The sequence below is a fragment of the Neolamprologus multifasciatus genome, chromosome 5 (assembly GCF_963576455.1).
Source record: "Neolamprologus multifasciatus chromosome 5, fNeoMul1.2, whole genome shotgun sequence".
Lineage (NCBI taxonomy): Eukaryota > Metazoa > Chordata > Actinopteri > Cichliformes > Cichlidae > Neolamprologus > Neolamprologus multifasciatus.
The window spans coordinates 22546640-22566971 of record NC_140443.1 but is presented as its reverse complement, the minus strand read 5'-3'; the positions used below and the strand labels follow the sequence as shown (position 1 = coordinate 22566971).

Genomic DNA, 20332 nt, shown 5'->3' with positions numbered 1-20332 from the left:
AAAATGGCCTAGTGAGAAGTATTATCTCTTTACTTCATTTCCTTAATGCAAATATCTTTTTTTATGTGTTATATTTAATTTAACGTCATGTTACACATTGTGCTTACTGAATCACATTTATTGCTCGTAAATATGAAGCTTCCACTTACCTTTGCTGGCTACTTTAAAAAGTGATTTTTGCTGATAAACGATAAGCGAAAACGTTCTATCTCCACAACAAGAGCGTCACAGTGATCGCACCAAATTTTTAATGTGCGTTTTTTTTTTCTTTTGCTCCAAAATCCGTTGGCTCAGTTAAAATGGCCGTGGAAATAAACTATCTGTTTATGTTTGACTTATTATTCGCTAGATATTTCAAATAAAGTTTACAGTTGATGTGAAATACGATGTGTTAAATGCTTGCATCTCTCTCTGTGTGTGAGGTGGTGTAAAGTATAGTGAAAAAGTATATGCTCCCTTCCTGGTTACTTGTTGTTTTTGTTTGTTTGCATATTGACATTTTGACATGTTTTAGATCATCTCCAAATCAACTTTTGGAGATTTTTGGAGATTTACTTACCCGGATGATTGAGCATGCATCCAGACGTTTTAGATCATCAAACACATTTTCATATTAGGCAAAGAAAATTTTAAAAGATTCTGTTTTTAAATTATGATTTCATTTATTAAGTTTTCTTTTTTTTTAACCTACCTGACCATATATGAAAAATGAATTACTCCCTAAACCTAATTACTGGTTGTGACACACTTGTGAACTACCATCAACCATTTGAAATAACTGGCAATGTGTCTTTCACATTGCTGTGGGGGCTCATTCTCATTCTTTTCAAAATTATTACAATTCAGCAACACTGGAGGGTTTTCAAGCATGGGCAACCTGTTTAAGAAAATGTCAAAGTATTTCAAATAGATTTAAGTCTGGACTTTGACCAGGCCACCCTAAAACTAGTGTACTGACTGTGCCTACAATAACTCTTCTATACATCAAAGAGAATAACAAAAATTCAGTAGAAATTGTATCACAAATATTTACAAAATAAAACTGTTACAAAATATAAATAATAAAATTCATGATTCTATTTGTTCCTACTTGCTCTACATAGTTTTGACACTGTTTTTTATATGAACTGAGAATTTCTTTTTTCTAGCTTTACACACATCCTTTCATTCTTTATATTCTGAACTCACGTTTGCAAAAACATTTCTTTTTTAGACTCAGAAGAGTCAGCTTTTCATGTACAGTACACCCGCAGTAAATAAGCAAGCAAGAAAGCAATTAAAACATAACAAGAGCAAAGTACAAAAGGTAACAAATTTATACAGAAATAGTCTTTTGTTCTGCAGAAATGTGAACTGTGCAAAATCAGTTTATTTTTGTTGCCATCTTTCCACAAACATTTCCCACCTGATCAACGACCTTTGCAAATATACACAAATTAAAGCATAACTGGGAAAATATGTGTAACACATCCTTAGCTGTAAAAAAATAACCATACAAAAACTATTTCCAAAGGCACTCTCAAAAGCAGTGTGGCAATGTGAAATATAAAAAAATCCACCTTAAGCTGGTAAACAAAACAAGATTAAAATACTGAAATGGCATTAAAATTCATGAGTGATACATGAAAATCAACTAAAAGCTATAATGTTGCTGCACTTCAAACAAGATTTAAAACACTCTCACAGCAACAAGGAGCAAACAAAGCAATAAAATGTAACATGACACCTTCAGGCCACTTCATCCATCACTTTCTCTGTTCAGTCTTTAAATTCAGTTTCTTCAATCATAACTTACTTACACCTTTTCTTTTCTTTTTTTTTCTTTTTTCTTTTTTTTTTAACTTAGCTGCTTCTTTCTACTTATCTTTGGTGACTTGTATGTATGTGGTTGTATGTGAATACGAGAGCTGTGCACTTCTATACTAGATGCTATAACACAGTGAGCTGGGTGGATACAGGTAAGGTTGCCATGCTGGCACTGTGTGCAGAAGTACAGAGGAGAAGGCATCGGTGTGATTAGCAGCAGCAGGATTTGAATGATGACGTTTTCATCGCTGTACTACGGCGTCAGCAAGCAGCTATTCTCTCTATTCAGCTTCATCCTTCAGAGTGAACCTGGAAGATGAGGTGGGACAGTCATTGAATGATAGTAAGAGTTCCTGATGGTCAATAAAATGGTCAGATATAATGACCATCAAGCTTGAGCATTTGAATAAATGTAAATACAGTCTGGATGAAACCAGATCTCTTCTGCTCACCATTCTGTGACACCAGACACGAGGTTCACCTCAGCCAACTCGAGCTGCACCTAAAGAATGGGAATGTCATGTCAGCATCTGCATAAACACAGTTTCTGCCTGTATTCACAGCATTTCAGAGTGAAAAGATAAAACACATTTATGGAATGAATGCAATTTACGCTACCAGCTAAGGCACAGTGAGGAGATTGGAGTACATTTTACCCAACCGAATCTCAGTGTGCTGTTTGGCAGTATATTTAAAGCCATGTAACAGATGCAGGAAGAGCTACAAATATGATTTCAGTCTGACCTGTCCAATGACGTCTCGGCTTCTGAATGAAGCGGAGTTATTTTTCACTGATACACTGAGGCGTCTGAATCTTATCTCGTCCTTAGGCAGATCATACTCAAACCTTTAAAAAAGTACAAAAAGATTATTAAAACACAGTCAGATCTTTAGGGATAACAAAATCTACAAAGGAGTAAAGAATGTAGTGCAACCTTTCATTAAATTCTGGGTTGAGGTCTCTCTTCTTCACTCCTGTTTTTTTCTTAGTGGCCTTGCTTTTATCTGGCAGCAGCATGAGGGAGACATAGCTGTCCACACCATCCTTATGTTGCGACAACAGACCTCTGTGTGGATAAAAAAAAAATAAACAATATAAAAATGAAATATAGCAATGATGAACAAAAGTTAACTGTAAAAATGTTTTAAGACATGCCAGCAGGGGTGGGAGCACTTTGATGTTTCCCGGGAGTTATTTTGAGTTCATGAACAGTCAACTTCAAAAGCAAAAGTACAGCAAGCAAACATGAGAAACTCAGATATAAGTATAAGTTGCAGCTCTCACTCTAAGTGTCCACTGAACAGGGGGTGCATTTCCTAAAGATGCTTCATTGTGCGTCTATTGGTAAAGCCCACAATGTCTATGAATATATTTTCTACCTAACAGAAAATCTGCTACCATTAGATCATTCATACCCTGGATAACTCTATCAAAATCTAGCATCTGCTAAATGAACATAAAGCATTAGCCTATAAAATTAGCGGTCTCACAGTTCGTGCGAAAAGGTTGTCATATCATATGATGGAGACATATTATTTTTCATTTAGTATGTTAGAACAATACATTTTCTTCTTCAATATATGGAGCAGTCAACATAGCATGAAATATTCTTTGAGTTATCATTAATAATTTCCCTATTTGTGGGTTTTTCCTAAAGTGTTAGAGACCAACAGAAATGCAGAGCAGAATGTTTTTCAATGCAACAATATACAGACATTTCTGATAGACTCAGGTGTTGTTTCCATCATGTGCTGAATTCAGTTTTTGTAAAGCCACATCAGAAGATGTCCAAAATGAATTCAAAATGATCTTTCTGTCAGTATAAAGTTGGTGAAAATAAACACGAATTTCTTTTATGACCTGTTTTTGACCCCACACAGAAACATGATGAAGTTATGATGAGGTTGTGTTATAATATTACAAACGCCTTCCTTTAACACAGCCTCAGACGCATAATATTCATATGCAGCACTCATGCGATTTAAATGTTTTGTTTCACACACCTGCAGGCGTGAACGATGACAATGAGCTTTCTCTCTTGCGAGGCGTATGAAAGCGACAGCTTCACCTGCCCGTTTCCAGAACCGCACCCAGAAGCAGCACAGGGCAAAGTCCCTGCACCAATCAAATCCGTCATTTTGGATGCCAGTATCTATAAAACACATCCAGAATAACAGTAAGAGTGCGCAGTAACGAGTCAACTCATTTGCTTTTATCTGTCAGATGTTATCACCTTGAGTTCAGCCCTAAGCAGGATTTGACTTTCAGGTGATGCTCCATCCAGATGGAACCACTGATCCTGAACCAGCTGTGGCTCTGCAAGCAGATTCTTGACAGGAATCACCAGAGATCCCATTGGCTGGTCCCAGCCACTCGACAACTGCGATGCAAAAGAGAGTGAGAATGAAAATCACCCCAATATTAGTACTCTTACATGTAAGCAAATTAAATCTGTACACACAAATGAATGCAAGAAGTATCGCAAAATGTAAAAACAGATGTAGATAAATATCTTACTTTCACCACAAGCATATCATGCTTAGGATCATGGACCACAAAGTAGAAAGACTCATTCCACTGAGGACTGGTACTGCGGTCACAGAGCTGATAAAGTGTGACGAAATGATCAGATTAATATAGCAGGAAAAAAATTAATTATCACACTGAGTTGCAGAGCAGCATGAGAGAAAGAGCCTCACTTTGGTTTTGTAGGCTGTTTCACCCAGAACAAGCTCAGCTCCGGCTTTTGGTTCTTTTCCACTCTTCTTCAACTATGAAGCAAAAGAGAGGCATTCAAGTTACACAGCACGTGGGATCGTTTCTGTCAACTTGTGCACAGTGTATCAATGAACTGCGGGCGACTTACAGATAATGAATGTGCTCTGTCTATATGGACAAAGAGCAGAGCTGCAGCAGGGACAGCTTTGTTCTTAAAAGCCTGGAGAGACTGAAGCTGCAGCACCTGTGGCATGGAGCACAGCCAGTTAGGTCAGGTGATTATTTTGCAAAGTGAATATACCTTGTGTGGTGCTATGTTGCTCAACAGCATTCTAGGAGGCCGGAGGCATATTACTCCATGTTTAAATGAACAGAGCGAGACTGAACTGAGTGAGTTTATTAACACGGTGCGGGGCCCACCTGCTCCAGTCTGGCTGTGTTTGACACTGCAGGAACCCACTCCAGTATCAAGTGAACCTGTCCAGATTTCACATCCTTCAGAGTGTACCACTGCAAGAGAGACAACGTTTGTTAGAGAAGCATGACAAACTCTTTGTACGAGGAAAACAGGCAACACTGAGTTAAAAACACGCAGGGTGTGGCTCAAGGTTTGCATGACTAACCTGATCTGTGTACTGTGATCTTATGACCTCATTTAGCTTAATACTGAATCTGTGAACACGAATACAGGCAAATGATTAACAACAACAAGAGTTTAAGTTCACATAATATGACCATGTTTACTTCAGGCTGATTTCCAGATGTCAGGAGTTTTAAGAGACAGGCTTTGTGAAAAAAGCAGTCAATACTGGATTAATAACAATAATGTAAATGGTATTCTCAATTAATTTTATACAGGTGGAAATTTGTTTTAAATAAAATAAAATGTGTTATCTTTCATTTTCCATGGCTCGAGGTGGAAGCTGCAATCAAGCTAGACCAGTGAAACACACCACTGATTCTTTAGAGTAGGAAACACACCTTCCCAGAAAGTCATCAGAATCTATATCTTTATCAAATGCTTCAAACTTGATCTCCTGGATGCTGTGTCCTTTCACAACGACCTGTTTAAAAGTAAGAGAAGCAAACATTTGTCAAAAAATCTACTTCAGACAAATCAAAGCTCAGATAATAAACAACAACCTTAAACAGCTTACCTCATACATTTCGTTCCATGTTGGGTTTAGATTCTCCTTGATAACATGACTCTTGAATGTAACCTCGCCTACGTTGATCTTGACATAGGGATCGCTCTTGCCCTTCACCATCCCCCCCATCAGGTTATCCTTTGCAACCAGATTCTGGGCCTCCAGCAGATGAATCCTCAGGAGCCCCTACAGCGTGAAGACTGCAAGTGTTATACAGAAAGTAACACAGAACAGAGCATACGTTCGTTGGATTTATTAAGTCAGTGTGTACATTTCAGTGTGATCCAGATCATTTCTGTCCTTCCCATGGAAGACTGGAAAACAGGAATTTCTTGCTTACTAGCTGTTAATCTGACATTCTTTTGTCACTTTCATAGATAAATCTTTAGAGATAAACAAATCTCTGATTGATGGTTAACTACTTAATGAAAACCTGTTTTTCTTGTTCAAATTAGCAAAGGATAATGTAGGATACATTAAGAGTATCCTACATTATAAGTTGCGTTTGCAACATGCTCATTTTGTTTCAAGCCTCTAGATGTCCTTCTTCTTCCTTGAAGCTGGTACGACACAGGTACAAACAAGATAAACCAAAACAGCAGAGGGGGCCATTCTAGTAGAATAATAGGAGGAAGAAGGAAAATCCTGCTGTGCAGAAAGAGACACGAGGGGCTTTTTAGAAACCCACATGATAAGTTGAATCCCTGCAGCATCCATTTATCTAATTATCCCCACCGAATATCTGAGGACAAATGGAATCGCTGGGAGGATATTGTCTAATGTGAGTTAGTGAAAAAACACAGGCTTAATGGAGCCCTACATTCCAAAACATTAGAATTAGACCTCCAGAATGATCTGAATATGTATATATGAACTCAAAAGCAAATTACATGATACTGCTTTCCTTTCCATGCTGATAACAAAGACAGAACTACACCCACCTCTTGAGCAAAGCCCTGGCTCGGGGTTGTGTGGGGTGGAAGAACCTGAGCAGGTTTGGGGATTTCAGGAACCACTTCTGGCTTTTTAGTGTCAGAGGGAAGACCTGCCACTGTGGCGTGAGCAAGATTGCCCAAACTGGAAATTCATTGATATCCAAACACACAGAAAATGGAGAAGATTTTTTTTCTCATTATGTTTTTTTTTCAAATTGTTTGTTTGAGGCAAACATGACAAAAATATGAAAAACTGAAGGAACAATGTAGTTGTGTTTGCTGTCACATGGAGCTCACCCTTCTGTTTGCTTTTTCTGTGGTTCAAAGTCTCCTCTGTCTGCTTTGTGGGGCTGTGTGCGGTGCTCTTCTGCAACTGCTGGCTTGTCCACCAGCTGAGCAAAATTACATTAACGTTATGAAGACGAAAACAGACATCTGGGGCAGAGTAACAACTGACTTTTGTGTGATGTGACTCACTGCGGCAGCAGGGGATGGGTCATGTGCTGGTTCAACATGAGGAGCCATCTCTGTAGCAGTTGCAGGATTTGCTTCAGGTTCTTTAGGCTGGTTCGATACTGCAACAGACCTAAGAGCAACATTATTCTAAAAACATGAAAGTCTGGAATAAAGCTTGTCAGACATAATACCATCTGAATGATGCGTCCTGTGCAGTCCTAGTCCAACTATGTCTTTATATTTAAGTGGTATATGACATCAAGGAGCACATTTCCTATACCTTCACTCACCAACAGGGAGCTCACTTAATATCTTCTATTTATTAAGCTTATTTATGTTTAAAGGTGTATGAACTGCTTATTTTCCTTAGCAGCACTTCTAACTTTGGTTTTAACTGTTTTTGAATAAGACTACAGTCTTGGGTACAGCAGCATTAGCTTCAACATGAGATTATAGATTTCACACACAAATGACTCACTTGTGCGTTGGCATCTCTGAACTTTTTTCCTCCTTGCCAGCTGCTGCGGATGCCTTTTCTGTGTGGGTGCTGGTGTCCTCTTTCTTTACAGTGGTCACAGTCGGCCGTGGAACTTCATCCATCCTCGAGTTAAGAATCTGTTAATGACACATTTTCAGTTGGGGTTCCTTGATGTCAGTCACAGTAACACCAATGTACAGTGTACATATCTTCATACCTTGAGCTCAGCCCTCAGGAGGATCTCGCTTTCAGGTAACGCTCCATCAAGAGGCATCCACTGGTCCAGAACCAGCTGTGGTTCAGAGAGAAGCTGTCTCACAGGAACTACCAGAGATCCCATTGGTTGGTCCCACGCACTGGAGAGCTACACAGCAAAAGGACACATTTGTGATATCAGTCAGCACTTGAAATGAAGAGGGTAGCAGCAGACTTTAAATGCTATTGTACTGTACTGTGTATTGTACGGTAACAAATTCAGTACATTTACCTTTATGATGAGCATCTCCTCTTTGGGATTGTGTACCTTGAAGCAGAATCCTTCGTTCCACTGAGGAGCACTTGTGCGATCGCACACCTTCAGGCAGAAAATGCATAAAGAATGGTAATAAATTATTTCTCTTTTTAAAAAAAAAATCTGGTGTGAAGTTATAGTATATTATGTCACATATATTATTAATTTCACACCTTAGTTTTGTAGACTGTGTTACCAAACACCAGCTCAGCTCCAGCCTTGGGCTCCTTTCCACTTTTTTTGAACTGTACACAGAAATAAAAAAGATTAGATTACATGAATAGTTTGAATTCTTTTCATCTATTTTTTTAACTTCTCCAATTCAAGTGTGATCAGAGTTTATCCCAGCAGACATTATTCTCCGTAATTATGACATCCAATACTATCTTATAAAATATAAAGTGTTAAAAGTGGCAATCTTTCACTTTATGTGCGTAAACGAACTCATAATCAAACTGTCTATCATAATGATTTTCACTGTGCAAAATTACAAGGGACTCACAGGCAATGAGTGCGCTCTATCCACATAAACAAAGAGGAGTGCTGCACAGGGAGCGGCCTTGTTCTGGTAAGACTGCAGAGACAGCAAATGCATTACCTGCAGCAGAGAATCAAATAAAAAATACATTAGTGACTCAGCACCGATGTGCACAGCGAATCAGAGAAGGAGCATTTTGTTTGTGTACAGAAACATGCACTAACTTGGTCTAGGGTGTTATTATGGGACACTGTTGAAACCCATTCCAGGATCAGACGGACACGCCCAGACTTTACATCATTCAAGGTGTACCACTGAAACAGAGGTGCTCAAACATTGGATTACAGTTTATAAATGCACAAGGCGTACACACATTTAGTAAGAAAATATCTAAAATACCCACCTGGTCTAAGTACTGGGAGCTGATTATGTCTGCCACGCTGATTTTGAATCTAGTCAACAAAGAAGATTATGCACATTATGCACAATTCCTGTTTAGAAAGTGTTTTTTTTTTTTACTAGTGTACTGTGATAAACATCATCTCATGGTCGACTGACATTGTTTTTTTTTGCCAGTATACACACTTGTTTACCAACTGCTATGCTCAGGTAGTTATCTTTGTGTGATCTGACTCCTCTGACTCAGTTCTGAACAAGTGTAGACCTCCACATTAGCCCCTACCTGCCCAGGAAGTCATCTTTGTCCATGTCTTTATCATACAGCTCCACTTGCATTTCCTGTCCTGACTGAGGCCTCAAAACCACCTTAGAGAACACAAACAAGTTTAGTCAAAGTCACAGATGTTAGGTGGTAACAGGCCTTCTGATTTTATGCAGCCCCTCATACACACCTCATACATCTCATTCCAGACCGGGTTGAGGTTTTCCTTGATCACGTTGCTCTTAAAACTTTCTTCACCGACACTGATCTTAGCGTAAGGGTCACTCTTGCCTTTTGCCATACCCATCACTTTATCTTTGGCAACAAGACTCTGGGCCTCCAGCAGGATGATCCTCAGCAGACCCTAAAGGGAGGGATATTTTCATCCATGCGGCTTTTTAACAAACAAGATTTTGTCGTGCCCTGCTTCTCGTATCTGCTTCTGTAGATCAGTGTGTTGTGATGTTACCTCACTGGCAAAGCTGATGTCTGGGGAAGTATGAGGGGGCTGTGTTATGGCAGGACTTGGTGATTCTTCTTCCGTCTCATCTGGAATCGAATCAGCTGCCTTTTTTTTGGCATCGGCATCTTCATGCGAAGTCACCGAAGAGACAATAGTCTCCACGGGAGGAGTGTCTACTGAGCTCGACCTAAAAACACAGCGATTAGAAATCAGTCAAGTTTAAGAGGGAAATCTGGTGGCTAAACAGAAATAGACTTTACTGAATAAATAATCTTACTTGAGCGTTTTTTCTGTCTCCTGTTTCTGCTTAGCAGGAGAAGGATCTGACACCGCAGTCACCTTAGTTTTATCAGCGGTAACAGGACATTTGCTTGGAATCAGCATCTGTAGTTAAATGGACATTGTTCTAAATTAACTATGTTATTTATTACATAGTCATTACACCCGTTGCAAAAATAAATTAGAAAAAGAACAAAAAAGGAGCAAAAAAGGAAATAAAAGAGAGAATTAAAGTGAGAGAAGGGGGCTTATCGCAAAAACAAAAGTTAATGATATTCACTTATTCATATGAAATATGTTAAATATTTCGGTCTAAACCAACATAGTTAAAACTGAAGATTGATATTTGTAGTGTGTAGTGTAAGTGATTTAAATTAAGCATAGCTTTGTTCTGCCACCTCCTTTGGCTGCACTATGCTAACATGGAAGGCCATGGGCAGAGGGCGCAACAGCAAGAATAATAAGCAAGAATACAGAGCAGGCAACAGTGACAACAGCTATGACACTGATATGTTACACAAAGCAGGATACTAGGAGCTGGAGTAAAGGTGGGTTGCAAAGCAGCTTGCAGGGGTTCAGCAACTACAGTGGCTCATATAGTGTGCCCTATATGAGGTTTTCCAGTTGGACGTGTAGAAAGGAGCCAGCTGAGCCCTCAGAAACTGTGGACTGGCACTGAGATAACTGATATGTTGGGACTGAAGCTGAGCTTGAGGCTCCGACTCACTTAAACTACAACTATGCTTGATTTAGAAGATAACAAAAAAACAAAAACAAACAAACAAAAAAAGTTGAACTGAAAAACTGAGAGAGGCAAAGACTGACATACCTTGAGTTCAGTTCTCAAAAGAATCTGGCTCTCAGGTGAGGCTCCATCCAGATGGAACCACTGGTCCAGGACCAGCTCTGGTTCAGAGAGCAGCTCTCGAATAGGAATAACCACAGAGCCCATGGGTAAGGTCCAGCTGTGGGAGAGCTGGAAAAACACAATATTTGGTATTAACAACTTCTATATGAGAGATCTGTTTACATGAGGATAAGTTTTATAATACACCGAAGCCATCTTACCTTAACAAGAAGAATAGCCTCTCTGGGGTCACGAACCAGGAAGCAGAATGCTTCATTCCACTGAGGTGATGTTGTACGATCACACACCTTAAGACGAGACAAAAGAGTCAATCCATAGAGTTCTTTGCCAATCTTAGTACTGAAAGAGAAGCAGAAGTATCAGGATGAGGGCTGGAGTCTTACTGTAGTTTTTCGAGACTTTGCTCCAAGAGTTAACTCTGCTCCTACTTTTGGATCTTTTCCACTCTTCTTCACCTGCAGGAAGAGACAACAGTCAGTAATATTTATTTGGAGTCCAAAGGTCAGCTCCTAGTTCTACAGTCTGTCCTACAAAGCAGTATTAAAAGACTTACTGACAATCCATCTGCCTGCTCAACAAACACAAACAGCAGGCCTGCCGAGGGAACTGCCTTGTTCTTGTAGGACTGTTGGGAATAGAACTGAAGAACCTAAAGATGCAGGAAGCAACCGCAGAATATAAATCAAGCTCAGCACAAGGTGTTCATTAATCTGTGGCTTGTTTTGATATTACTGACCTGGTCCAATCTGTCTGACTCTGAGGCTGTTGGAACCCATTCCAGTATCAGGTGTACACGACCAGACTTCACATCACTGAGCGTGTACCACTGAAAAATAAAGAGAAATCATTTTAATGTCTGAACTATCTTTAATTAAATAATTTTAGAGAAAAAGTTCAAGCAGATCTATCATTTGCATCTTTCTAAAATTTCATATGTGTCTGTACCTGAAATACTAAAACTCTATGTAGATGGCTAATCACATTCATAAAGGCTAACACTGTAGCACATGCACTAGTTCATGCATTTATTACTTCCAGGCTGGACTACTGCAATTCATTATTATCAGGATGTCCAAAAAACTCACTGAAAAGCCTTCAGCTAATCCAAAATGCTGCAGCAAGAGTACTGACAGGGACTAGAAAGAGAGAGCATATTTCTCCTGTTTTGGCTTCCCTTCATTGGCTTCCTGTTAAATCCAGAATTGAATTCAAAATCCTGCTCCTCACATACAAGGTCTTAAATAATCAGGCCCCATCTTATCTTAATGACCTTGTGGTACCATATCACCCTATTAGAGCACTTCGCTCCCGCTCTGCAGGCCTACTTGTTGTTCCTAGAGTATTTAAAAGTAGAATGGGAGGGAGAGCCTTCAGTTTTCAGGCCCCTCTTCTGTGGAACCAGCTTCCAGTTTGGATTCGGGAGACAGACACTATCTCTACTTTTAAGATTAGGCTTAAAACTTTCCTTTTTGCTAAAGCATATAGTTAGGGCTGGACCAGGTGACCCTGAATCCTCCCTTAGTTATGCTGCAATAGATGTAGGCTGCCGGGGGATTCCCATGATGCATTGAGTTTTTCCTTTCTAGTCACCTTTCTCGCTCACTATGTATTAACAGACCTCTCTGTGTTGAATCATATCTGTTATTAACCTCTGTCTGTCTTCCACAGCATGTCTTTTATCCTGTCTTCCTTCTCTCACCCCACTGGTCGCAGCAGATGGCCGCCCCTCCCTGAGCCTGGTTCTGCCGGAGGTTTCTTCCTGTTAAAAGGGAGTTTTTCCTTCCCACTGTCGCCAAAGTGCTTGCTCATAGGGGGTCATATGATTGTTGGGTTTTTCTCTGTATCTATGAAGCGCCTTGAGGCGACTTTTGTTGTGATTTGGCGCTATATAAATAAAATTGAATTGAATTGAATTGAATGCCCACCTGATCAGTGTACTGAGCATCAATGAGATCCTTTAGACTGATCTTCAGCCTGCATGTCAACACATACAAGATTAGAATAGATCATGTAGATGGTAATAAGCATTGTGATGCTTGATTTAGATATAGTTACCTGCCCATGAAGTCATCCTTCATGTCCATGTCTTTATCAAAGACCTCCACATGCAGGTCCTGGCCTGGAAGCTGGGTTAAAATAACCTGAGGGGCAAACCAAATACACATCTCAAAGGACCCTTTTCAGCTAATTACACTGCAACTAAATGAACTCTGTGTACTCAGCCAAAAAGCAACTGAAGATTCGTCTTTTTAAACTTGGATTTAGATTTTATTTTATTTTGTCTGGTTCTCTATTTTCTTGTTTTTTGTTTTTATTTGATGTGAACCACTTGTCGTGAAATAAAATTCCTTACTTAATTACACACAAAAGCGCAGATTATTCTTTAAAATTTTACAGCAATTTTTTCAGTTTCTTACCTCATACATCTCGTTCCAGGTGGGGTTAAGATTGCCTTTAATTACTTCACTTGTGAATGTTTCACCCCCAATGCTGATCTTGACATAGGGGTCACTCTTGCCTTTCACCATGCCTCCCATCAGGTTATCTTTTGGAACAAGATTCTGACCTGCCAACAGGTGAATTCTCAGCAGTCCCTGAAATAAAAATGTGCATTTTAAAATTTAAAATAATAAAAAAAAAAATACTAGCAAGATCCTAAGAGCTATCAAGTAAAAAGAAAAAAATAACTGGACTGTCCTGTATTACCTCTGTAGCGAAGCTAGGATGGGGAGAGGTCTGCTGTGAGAGCTGTTGGGATAAGCTGGAGGATACATCAGATGGAATGCGCTCTTCATCTAACCACAGGACCTTTGGTGAAATGGGAAAAAGGAGGAGCAGAAAGACAAAAATTCTTAATTGAATTTGGAATTAATCACTTCCTACACTCCACTTTTTTGTAAGTGTGTTTATTAGACATTATAACAGTGCAGGATCATAGGTCTTAGTCCCATTTACCCTGAGAATCGCATTGATGTAGATGCGACTGGCTGATCCAGAGTTTTCCAACTGGAACCATTGGTCCAGAGAAAGATTGGAATTTGATAAGAGACGGGACAACGGGATGGCCAGGTTTCCCAGTGTCTGCACATGGTCAGCATCCTTCACCTAATGAAGAAAAGACAGTTCAACACCATCACCCGTCAGATTATCAAAGATGAGTTTTATTGCATAGTAAATGGTACATAATCTCATCATCTACTACCTGAATGTCTATGTCCTGGTTGCGAGGATCGTGGATGAAGAAGGTAAAAGCTTCTTCAAACTCTGGATTAATGGTTGTGTAACAAGTCTAAAGAGAAGATGGAAAAATGTGCATATGACAAAAAAAATAAACAAAACATATCAAGAGAATTTTAAATGGCTTTCCCAGGAGATGTACCTTGCTCTCTCTAGTGACGTCCTTCACAGATAACTGCACCATGGGATTGGGCTCTTTATTTCCCTTCTTCATCTAAAACGTACACAGTTGCGGACAGATATGAATACAGAGTAAGACACTGCCATTCTGTAACCAAGAGCAGCACAACAAATAGATTTATCTACTATTATAAGAACATGAGGTCGGTCACAATGAAAGTGTGTGCATGGCTACCATAGCAACAGCACAAATAACTGAAATGAAGCACCGTGCTGCATGGCACAATCAGGAAGTTTAAGTTTGCAAAGAGAAAAAACAATAAGCTGGGGGTTTTCTTCCAAAGTTTCTTTAACTTTTGTTTTTCTTCTTAAATATATGACAAAATTAGAAGAGTCTGAAAAGTGTGTAACAGTTTTGGATAGAGTTACCCATATTCATCAACAGTGGAACAGATTAAACTGGGTTTGAGGCCAAGGCAACAAACTTGTGGAATGCGAAACAAATGGCAGTTACAGCTCAGTTAGTTTAACCACACACAGGAAGCAGCTCTGAGCTGTGCACGAATGTGGGCACAGCCAGCACACTTATTTGACTCACAGGAAGCGCCTCAGCCTTATCCAAATAGATAACCAAGATGGCTGAAGAAGGGAGATCAGCATTCTTGTTGGTGATACTCTCGTTCCTCTTCAGGACCTAGATGATGATTTTACAACATTTCTTTTAGTGTAATTGTTTGACAACAAACACAAGTCTCCTCGATGACACACGAAAAGCTGATCATCAGTGTAAATTAGACACTCAGACCTGCTCTAGTTGATCAGTGCTTGGCAGCAAACTCAACCACTCTAGCCTGAAGTGAACCCGTCCAGAATCTGTGTCCTTCAGAGTGAACCACTGGGAAGACACATTCAGACATACTTTCACCGTCTTGTGATTAAAAAATCATCCTCAGTGTGGCAAAGATAAAAAAAGAAAACTGCTCACTTACATCATCGACAACCATGGATTTCTTCACAATGCCCAAATCCAATTTGGTCCTATAGGGAGGAGGAGTGCAAGACAAGAAGGATTAAAAACAAAACACAGTAGTGCAATTTCAATGATCAACAGAACAGAAAGGAGACTCTGTACATTCGAAGTACTTTTCCCCACTGTTCATGCAGGTGACAAATGAAAGGTGACAACATGAGATTCCACCAGGACATGAATTATGCATATGTACCTGCCCAAGAAATCATCCTTGTCTGGGTCTTTGTCATATACCTCAACCTCCAACTCTTGACCAGGTACTTCATGGACAATAACCTGATGTACGGAACACAAATAAGGACATGACGACTGACAAAGGGGCTTGTATGGAAGCTGTCTGCAGCCTCGTGAATGAAAATGAACAATGCCAGTGACTGATATATCAGGAGAAACACTCAAATACAGAACAAAGTGAAATGACCTGCTGATGGTTTACAAAGAAAACAAAAAACCTTTCTCCTCACCTCATACATCTCTCCCCACTTGGGGGCATCTGTGTTGTCAATGTGTTTGGAGGTGAAGGTCTGAGGTCCCACCCTTAATATGGCGTAGGGGTCAGACAAGCCTGCCATGACCCCTTTCACATAGTTGTCCTTGGCTACTAGTTTCTGTGCCTCCAGTAGGTGGATGCGTACAACACCCTGAGAGAGGAGAAGAGGTTCATACACTAGTGTTTTAAAGCTTGAAGTACAATTGTAGTCTGAATGTGCAGATGAATATTCAGGCCTTACCCTGGGCAAAGGAGAGCGTAGCTGGGCCACAGGCAGGCCAGGAACCAGCGGGACAACCAGGCGGTTGGGCAGCACCAAGAAGGAGGCGATAGCATCCATAATCATGCTGTCTGACATGACACTAAAACATAGAACAGAGTAATATTTCAGTGGCAGCACTAAAAATCATTTAATTTTCATTGTACAATAAAAGTAAATTATTGAAACAACATTTTTGAAGGGAAAATATTGTACTTTCTTTAGTTTCTCTTATAAATATACTGTTAATGTTGCATGCACATAGTAAATATGACAGAAGTTTTAAACAATGAAGTCAGCCTATGTACAGGTAATTCCTCCAAACAATCTTGATCAGGCTCACATCACTAAAATGTTCATCTCTTGCAAGCAGAGAGAAGCCCCGTCCACTTGTCTGTTTATGAAGGGCATTCAATTAGGAGAAATTTGCCTTGAATTTGCAGAAGGGAAGGGAGGTAAAGCTAAACTGTGGGGCTTTACAAAATCACTGCATAGGATGAGTAGGGATTATTTTTAACTGTGAATCGTGATCATGCAAAGCTTCTTGAATAGTGTACATGAAGTTGGAAACATTTAGTTGGAAAGAAGCAGACTTGGTTCCCTTTAAAGGCTATGGTTATTAATAATGTGTAAAGCAAGATTTTTTCAGCATGACTCACTTCAGTCCAGGAATGTCCAACAAATTAGTCAGTCCAGTCCAATTGATGTCTAGTTTCTGGGAAGAGATAAGAAGGAACTGTGTAGAGCAATCTATAAGGACTGATAGCAAACCAATAGCATACAAGACTATAGGACACGTGTTATTGACAGGAATGGGGGTTGGAAGGTGCAACAAGAGAAGGACTAATGGAGGTGAATTGTAAATATAAATTGACCTACAGGCCGACGGATGAAAAACATAGAGACTGCACCCACAATGGGCACATCTCCAATCAGAGGCTCAAGGATCACTCGCATCATCCCGTGTAGCTGAAGCAAAAGAGAAACAGAAAGGCCAATTATCACTAAATAAAGAAAAGCAGATTTTCTTTGTATTTTACTGAATTCTGGATCTTTAGATTGGCTTTACATGAAATGGTTGTCTAATAATGTCACCACATAGTAGTTTTAAGCTTGGATAAGAAGACAAACCTGTATGCCTTTGACTCCAGCTTTGCAGAAGTACCGTTTCACTTCAACATTGATCTCCACGTTGCCAACGTAGCTGAAGATATAAGCACAAAAATGTCACCAATATGAGCACCCTGGAAACATTCCAGTAAAGAGAGAGTAAAAAGCAAAAGGGTAAAAAGTCACCTAATATACAGATCCAGCAAGACTTGTCCCTTGTCATTTTCTGTGTGTGCCTTGATCCCTACAACCTTCATGGCCTAAAGCAAACATAAAGGACATTTGTTTGAACAGTATAACTCCATCATGGATCACTTGTGTGGATCTTTGCTGCAAATCCATAGCATTGTGTAAATTCTCAGTGTCATCACCTTGTCTCCCATGTCCACCTTGGTAAAGCTGAGGGTCTGGAGGTGGCTGCTTGAGGCTCGGATAGAAGGAGCGATGGTTTCTACCAGCAGCTTCTCGAGGTACTGGCCGACAAAGGGCCACACCTGCTGCAGGACCTGGCCAGGATATCAAGCACATGCTTTAAAACTATGTTTTTATCTTTCATAAACATAACCGAGACGACTGCTTCAAGTAAACTTTTGCCTTCTGTTTGAAATACCAGAAAGAATGACAGAGACAGCTGCAGTGTACTAAACCTCCTCAGCTGTTAGTGTTCTTGTTTGGGGACACAACGTGTTGTATGACATCTGTGGTCTAGATGTGGTTCTTTCTGCACAATATTAATACCGCTATGTAAACCTGTGCAGTCTTCAGTCTATTGTCAATGAGAAAGAATCTAAAAACAGAGCACAGTTTGCTTGCGTGCCTCTGACTTTGTCAAAAAAACAAAAACCCCACAGTTGGTTAGAGTCTGGCATAAGTGGAGAATGAGTCATCAGCTGCCTGCTCTTATGGCGCATGAAGCCTGAGCAGTAAAGCAATCTGCTGACCTCCCCTGCAGTAAGCAGTCTCAAACCTCTGCTTTGTCTGCTTTCTAATGCTTACGTCTTGTGATCCTGCTATCTTGAATGCTTTTTATTTCTTTTTGTCTGTATTAGAGGCCTTTCTCTAGGCTAGAAGAGCTAGAAGGGGGTGGGGTGGGGCTGCAGGGTTTCTTTTTAGTTTGGAGAGCTATGTGGCTCCTCCCATTTCCTGTGAGCCTGGTAGGCTGCAATGAAATGGAAATGTTGAGTGGGCTGTCTGGCACCGGGCCTCCCCTCTGCAGTACAGACAGAGTGGCCACAATGGTGGGGGTGTGGCCTTTTTTCCACTAAGGTAGCAACAGTACTTATCAGCGAGCACACACTAAGTGTCAATCAACACAACAGCTGGGCTGTTGAACAGCGTGTGTTTGCTGGGCTTGAGGGAAAATGGACAGTTGTACAATAAAATGATGAAGAAAAAGAGGAACTTGTTGATGTTTTACCTTATTCAGCCATTCAACCTTCTCAACATCTGGAAAGTTTACCTGAAGGATAGAAACAGAGGGCAGGAACACGCTTAAATTGTGTAGAGAAATTGATAAACAAACAAGAGGAAAGGGAAATGATTCATTCACAGATGACCGGTAACTTTGTTGCTATCACAACAGTGCTCTCTCCCTCAGGGTTCAGACTGAAAAAGCTTTTCAAAAACTATACAAAAAAATGGATGAAGATATGTTATATAAAAAGATCACTTTAAAATGATGTGGCTATTACACATTAAGCATTGTAAGTCAGTTGTCAATATACTTTTGCAATATATGTGCTTGAAGTGTTTCCCCCCCATGTATATTTCATAGGTTTCTCTCAGACAACGCATTACCACATGACAATTGAGAAATCTGTTTTGACCATCTCAGTGAGGAGATGGATTCTGTCTGGTTATGCGCGCAATCATTTTAATCACTCCTGAAACAGGAACCCACAGAACCTCACTTGGGTGTGGCCAGATACTCCTAGACGACAGAGGCACATGTGGGTTTCTGAATTTGCGTTCTGTCTACAATTACTACAAAGATGTACTATAGACTGCAGGTCCAGTGTCCTCGCACATTCTCCATTCAGTTTTGATTAGACAGTTTGAGTGTTTTTGGAGCTGTTTTTGAAGCAACAATCCCCTTGTGTGCTTTTAGACATGTTTCGTTTTAAAATTAAACACGTGTGCAATGAATTTAGGAAGTGTCTTTGTATGAAAGGAAGAGGGACAAAGAGTTCTACAAAACTGCATACTCCATTGAGGAGCTAAAGAGCAACGGTTCAGCAAAGTTTTTCAAGGCTATACTAGGCTGTGGTGCATGCCATAGTTCCATTGCAGCAAATAATAATTACTGCTTGGGGATAAATCACTCAAAAATACTCATTACACCCTACAGTAGCCTCTGTAGTGGTATTGTGATTGCATGGTCCAGTGCCAGGCTTTGCTTGATTTGTGTAATGTAAGGTTACTCTAGGCCAAAGTGGGCAAAGGGGGAGACAGTGCAGCAGCTGAAAGTTTAATATGCTCTCAGACCATCAGGTACATTCATGTCTTACCCATGCAGGAAGGTCTCGCTTGATTTTGGACACTCTCGTGGATGTGTACTCTTGCTCGTTGTCGAGCAGCTGTATGGCTGACTTCAGGCGCGTCTCCTTGCCTTCTCGGGCATGTTTCCATCCCGTGTAGATCATCATGCCGAACACCAGCAGACTGGTGCTGACCCGATAGTATCCGGCAAAGTAGACGGGCAGCAAGGCACCCAGGCATTTCCCAAAGGTCCAGAGTACCGCCACTGCACTTATCCCCTTGGGTTTGTCAGTTTCTGCCTCCACGTTACTCATGGCTTTCTTCTCGCGGTCGCCTGTGCTCGGACACTCGGCGCCCTCGGATTCGCTCGGCTCCGGCTTGTCGCTCTGCATTATGGTTATCTTCTAAAACCACTAAAATACCGCAAGGCTGTTCGCTGAATGATATTTGCTGTCTTTAAAACGGCGATCGAACTTCCCTAACACTTAATCTGTGGTTTCATGACTCGCGCGAGCCACTGCCTGAACAAACGCACCGCTGCTGCGCGTCAGCTTTACGAGCACCGCCGCTAATTCGCAGTTCACGAGTGTTGCATTTTATACTGACTACAATTAAAATGTGATCGCGATCGCTGGATTGGATCGGTAGTATTGATTGAGCACAGATCTCGGAGAAGTCCCCGAAAGCTGCTGCTCACCCAGTCCCGTTAGCTGGATGAAAACACGCCCACTAAAAAGGCGTTTTTGACTGTTTGCTGCGTCAAATTACCCAGTCACAGTTATTACTGCAGCATTATGTAGAAGTTC

At 40.5% G+C, this 20332-nt stretch overlaps 1 protein-coding gene across 2 annotated transcripts; it reads right to left on the bottom strand.

The window, feature by feature from the left end:
* Positions 1-1349: 1349 nt before the first annotated feature.
* On the bottom strand, positions 1350-20229 carry LOC146518656 (uncharacterized). Of its 2 annotated transcripts, XR_014874247.1 has the most exons (53): positions 19556-20229; positions 18466-18507; positions 17420-17554; positions 17235-17308; positions 17070-17142; positions 16818-16907; positions 16598-16653; positions 15921-16041; positions 15654-15830; positions 15383-15465; positions 15149-15197; positions 14965-15054; positions 14758-14853; positions 14182-14253; positions 14005-14091; positions 13758-13907; positions 13509-13610; positions 13220-13396; positions 12858-12943; positions 12728-12776; positions 11539-11628; positions 11356-11451; positions 11186-11257; positions 11003-11089; positions 10764-10910; positions 9933-10039; positions 9662-9842; positions 9383-9556; positions 9214-9296; positions 8935-8983; positions 8756-8845; positions 8556-8651; positions 8227-8298; positions 8030-8116; positions 7760-7906; positions 7543-7679; positions 7086-7194; positions 6906-7000; positions 6615-6750; positions 5683-5859; positions 5507-5589; positions 5149-5197; positions 4946-5035; positions 4674-4769; positions 4507-4578; positions 4325-4411; positions 4041-4187; positions 3811-3959; positions 2742-2873; positions 2551-2653; positions 2259-2308; positions 1843-2115; positions 1350-1811 (listed from the first exon to the last, which is right to left on the bottom strand). XR_014874247.1 is itself a non-coding variant. In XM_085160802.1 (52 exons), the coding sequence occupies exons 1-52, from the start codon at positions 19916-19918 to the stop codon at positions 2088-2090; spliced, it is 5490 nt and encodes a 1829-aa protein (XP_085016928.1). In that variant the 5' UTR covers positions 19919-20229; the 3' UTR covers positions 1350-2087. The 2 variants fall into 2 exon arrangements, 1 of the variants encoding a protein (XP_085016928.1); XM_085160802.1 differs by having other exon boundaries at positions 1350-2115.
* Between the last annotated feature and the right edge of the window lie 103 nt (positions 20230-20332).

Coding starts and splice junctions, on each gene's coding strand:
- LOC146518656 (XM_085160802.1), bottom strand. CDS start 19,918: ATGCAGAGCGACAAGCCGGAGCCGAGCGAATCCGAGGGCGCCGAGTGT. Junction 8,984..9,213: donor AAAGATGACTTCCTGGGCAG/GTAGGGGCTAAT, acceptor TTTGTTGACTAG/ATTCAAAATCAGCGTGGCAG. Junction 2,874..3,810: donor GTCATCGTTCACGCCTGCAG/GTGTGTGAAACA, acceptor TTATCCACACAG/AGGTCTGTTGTCGCAACATA.